At 38.5% G+C, this 4,995-nt stretch overlaps 1 protein-coding gene across 1 annotated transcript; it reads right to left on the reverse strand.

The window, feature by feature from the left end:
* Positions 1-1,697: 1,697 nt before the first annotated feature.
* On the reverse strand, positions 1,698-2,642 carry LOC108514844 (olfactory receptor 9I1). The gene has a single exon (XM_017851327.1). It carries the CDS (start codon positions 2,640-2,642, stop codon positions 1,698-1,700), a length of 945 nt encoding a protein of 314 aa, XP_017706816.1.
* Between the last annotated feature and the right edge of the window lie 2,353 nt (positions 2,643-4,995).

The following is a 4,995-nucleotide window of genomic DNA, read 5'->3' on the forward strand; positions in this document are numbered from 1 at the left end:
AATACNTCCCATCAATACCTAATTTATTGAGAGTTTTTAGCATGAAGGGCTGTTGAATTTTGTCAAAGGCCTTTTCTGCATCTATTGAGATAATCATGTGGTTTTTGTCTTTGGTTCTGTTCATATGCTGGATTACATTTATTGATTCGCGTATGTTGAACCAGCCTTGCACCCCAGGAATACGGCCCACTTTATCTTGGTGGATAGGATTTTTGATGTACTGCTGGATTCGGTTTGTAAGTATATTATTGAGGATTTTTGCATCGATGTTCATCAGGGATATAGGTGTAAAATTGTCCTTTTTTGTTGTGTCTCTGCCAGGCTTTGGTATCAGGATGATATTGGTCTCATAAAATGAGTTAGGGAGGATTCCCTCTTTTTCTGTTGCTTGGAATAGTTTCAGAAAGAATGGTACCAGCTCCTCCTTGTACCTCTGGTAGAATTCAGCTGTGAATCCATCTGGTCCTGGACTTGTTTTGGTTGGTAAGCTATTAATTATTGCCTCAATTTCAGAGCCTGTTATTGGTCTATTCAGAGATTCAGCTTCTTCCTGGTTTAGTCTTGGGAGGGTGTATGTGTCCAGGAATTTATCCATCAAATGGTATTCCTAGTTCTAGATCCTTGAGGAATTGCCACACTGTCTTCCACAATGGTTGAACTAGTTTACACTCTAATGTGGGGTGTCTTTCTATTTATTTGTCTCTTCTTTAATGTCTTTCATAAATGTATAGTAGTTTTTAGTGTACCAGAAGCAGCAATATAGAAGAGAGTATTAAATGAAGCATTATGACCCTGTCTTCAAGGAGTTCACCATCCGATGTGGACAATAATTGCTTACTTCTGTAATCATAGAGGCTATTTTTACTTGAGAAAGTAGTATCAATTGTGACTACTTGCTACAGGTCTATCATTGTTGACTTTGCAGATGCTGGGAACAAGCCTGAGAGCAGTAATTGTCATGAGGCAGGCAGTGTGTTTAGGAGGAGAAAAAAATAAAGAAATTGGAGATTGAGAATCTAGAGAATTGTCACTTAAGAAGAAGATATTATAGTCCTGCAGATATTAGAAACCATTTAGGAAGCCATTAGAGGAAGACTAGTCCAAAGAAAGCACCCTTTCCCGATCTACTCTATTTTTTTCTGATTAGAAATTTCACTGGGTTCATAGGTTCTTTTCATTTACTTTATAATGAGTTGACAGGTTATCCATACCACAAAAAACCCTTGTTCTCCAATAGTACAATTTATAGCTATAATTTTCTGCAAAGAGTTAAGTCAGTATCAATCAGCTATGTTTCCATATGGAGAGGCAATGAGGATCAACTTTTCATAAAATCAAAGTTGAGTAGAGGAGTTCATATATTCATAAAATAACATAAAGAATATGAAATTCTTTATGAATGAAATAAACTCAAGACCTCCCGGAACCTGAGAGTCTGTAAGTTGTGACATTAGAGAACAACAAGAGACTGCTGAGTGCTAAGGAATGGATTGAAAGCGGAAGACGGGGATAAGAAGAAAGAACATGGAATGACTGGAAACTAATTTCACCACAGTTGTAGTTTCCCTGTGTGCCTGGTGGTACCTACCTTCTGTCTTCTCTGTTTGTAGGTATAGGTTGCATATAGTGATGATGCCTATTAGGATATATTGATATGGGAAAAAAGTGGACTAAAGCAAAATTCCTCTCACTCAGATCTACATGGTCAGGGACACCTGGAGTCTCCCAGTGACCTTTCTGAAGGCGTCTTTTACATCTTTGTTTCTTAAGCTGTAGATCAGAGGGTTCAGCATGGGGATCACCACTGTGTAGAAGACAGACAAGACCTTATCTTCCTCCAGGGATTTGCCTGAGCCACTTTGCAGATACATGAAGATAAGGGTCCCAAAAAAAAGGGCCACAGCAGTGATGTGGGAGGCACATGTGGAGAAAGTCTTGGCCCCACCACCTGAAGACTTCACTTTCAAAATGGTTTTGATGATGAGCAGATAGGAAATTAGGATGACTAAGGCATTGGCCAAAATCACAAAACTGCCGAAGAAGATGGTGACAATCTCGATGTTTGCTGTGTCATTGCAGGCAAGCTTCAGCAGTGGGGGGAGGTCACAGAAGAAGAAGTTGATTTGATTGTCATCACAGAAGGAGAGGGTGAAGGTGCACGTGGTACGCAGCATGGCTCCTGACACCCCACAGACATAGGCTCCTACTACCAGGCTCCAGCAGAGTCTGGGATTCATGGCCACAATATAGAGCAGCGGGTTGCGAATGGCAACATAGCGATCATAGGCCATCACTGCCAGCAGGAAGCACTCTGTACCTGCACAGATGGTGAAGAAAAAGAACTGGGCAGCACAGTGGCCGTAGGAGATGACCGTTTTGCCTGTAGCCAATGTGGCTAGGATCTGAGGGGTGATGACTGAGGTGTAACAGGCATCCAGCAGGGAGAGGTGGCTCAGGAAGAAGTACATTGGGGTGTGGAGTTTGACATCTACTTGGATTAAAATGATCATCCCCACATTTCCAAGAAGGGTAACTAGGTAGAAACTCAGAAACACCAGGAAGAGGGGAATTTCCAATTTGGAGTGGTCCATAAAGCCCATGAGAATGAATTCGGTTACTGTGGTGAGATTATTCTTGGCCATGGAGACAATATGGACTGTTGGTCTGAGGATGAGAATGAAATAAAAAGAATTTCAGAAGTGAAGGACAGAATATTTCCCTCTATGATGGAAGTGTGGCTTATAATTCTGGGCCTATTTGTAAAGCTTGTTTTTAAGAAATTCTGAAACTGGCTGATTTTCTTTGGACATCTCTTGCATTTTATGGAACTGAGCCTGAAGCTGGTATTTCTGATTCAAATTAATTCTAGTTTACATGTGGAAATTTCTGTAAAGATAAGAGGCACACAATTCTCAGCTTTGGAAGAGACCTAGATAGCATCTATTCCAATCCCATCTGGGGCTGGAGTCTCACTTACCATATACCCACCACACGGTCACTCAGTTGTCATATGAGTCTCCATCTGCGAACAGTTCCACCTGTTGATTCTCTTTTTGGACCTAGGGTTTCTCCTTCTGTACCTTTCACATACTGGCCTTAGTTTTACCCCTTCTAGATACTCACAGCAATTTTAATCACTTCTTCTCATGAAAGCCTTTCACAAGTTGGAAGCTGATGAATCTGTTCTTCCTGCCCTCCATTCCCTTATAGTACACAATGATATTTTCTGTCTTATTATATAATTATTCAGTGGGCAGTAAAAAAATTGCCTAGTCGAGTAGTATTAACTGATAACAAAAAGTCTTTCTTTCTACTTTAATCATCACCACCCCATCTCAGAGGCCATCATCTTCAACATATTGCATTAAAAATGTTTTTGGTTATTTGTACACCATGATTGTAAATAATGTGTTCAAACTCATGGGCTTGCTACCTTTTTTTGACCTTGGGTAAGTTACCTAACCCCTTTGTGCCTCAACTTTTCATTAAATCAAAGTTGGGTAGAGGAGTTCATACATTCTTAAAATAACATATTCACCCATTTGTAACACAGAAAAATATGCCTACGTCGTGGGGCTCTTTTAATTTTTTTAAGGAAGAGAAAATAGATTTATTATCTTTTTTGAATTTGAATATAACTTTTATTTTTTATTTTCACATTTTTGAGGAACAGGTGATATTTGGTTCATAAATGAACTCTTTAGTGGTGATTCATGATATTTTGGTATATCCATCACCCGAGTAGTATACACTGAACTCAATTTGTAGCCTTTTAAATATTAAATAAGTTAATACCTGTAACAGGTGTAGATCAGTGCCCAGCACATAGAGTTAAATAATGTTGGCTAATTTTGTTGTTGCTATTACCATCAATTTTAGATGGTAGCTATTGATTTTCTGTTCTGAAACATAGTCCATTTACCCCACATGAACTTTGTTAATATTGCTATCTTCGTGTAATATATTTGTATCTTTCTTTCAATAATATATATATATATATTATTTTTTTGACTGAGTAAATTTGATCCTTAGTAAGATGAAGAAATTATTCCCTTGTTCTTTCCTCTCTTCTCCGTTCCACCTCATTGACAAAAAAATCAGTCTTTTATCCCATTCATATGGGAATGCTTGCTAATTTAAGTCTTCTCTATATTTTGACTATGGGTTGATTCTACTATCAATAAGTTGTGTTTCTCTATTATGACTACATACACGCCATACACAAAAAGACTAAATATTGTGATTGGATACACAGAAAAGGAAATGTCATTAAACTTCTGCTTCTGGGAGAGTCTTTCAAACGTCAAGTCAAATGAATGCTCCTTCTTTTGATCTACCAAATTGGTTAAAATAATTATGTTTAGTTTGCTTATATTTGAGTCATGGAAATTTTGCATTTCCTAAGATTTCCTGTTGCCATATGGTACAGATTTGAGTCACCTCGTAATACTGCATAATACCATGTTCCAAGTCCATCCAGTATACTCATTAAAATGCCTAAAGTCTTCCTTGGGAGTCTTTGCATGGAAGCCCAGGTTCCCATCTCTTATTTTTCAAAGGCATCTCTACTCTCCCATGACCTGCCATATACAATACTTTATGGAAACCTGGCAACAATCCTACTGGACAAGTGACATTAGTCTTGTTTGTGTTTGAGAAATGGAGATTAGAGAAATGAAACCATCTGTTGACCCACATGTAGAGGAGCCAGGATCCACACCCAAGTCTCCAGATTCCATTATCCTACACCGCTCCCCTTGAACCATTTGCTTGGCCTCCCTCATCTCACACTCCCAATTTCCTTAGGTTGGAATCTACCAATTCAGAGTCCTTGAATCTAGAACTATGTTTGATGAAGCCATGAATATAAAAATTAGATTGTTAAGAAACTCTTTTTCCATGTAGCACAACAAGGAATTTTCTTTGCTGTGGCAACATGGGGTTGCTATTTTTGATAAAATCCATAGTAGTAAAAACTAATCATACTACCTCTTT

The sequence above is a fragment of the Rhinopithecus bieti genome, unplaced genomic scaffold (genome assembly GCF_001698545.2).
Source record: "Rhinopithecus bieti isolate Rb0 unplaced genomic scaffold, ASM169854v2 scaffold_33444, whole genome shotgun sequence".
NCBI lineage: Eukaryota > Metazoa > Chordata > Mammalia > Primates > Cercopithecidae > Rhinopithecus > Rhinopithecus bieti.

Coding starts and splice junctions, on each gene's coding strand:
- LOC108514844 (XM_017851327.1), bottom strand. CDS start 2,642: ATGGCCAAGAATAATCTCACCACAGTAACCGAATTCATTCTCATGGGC.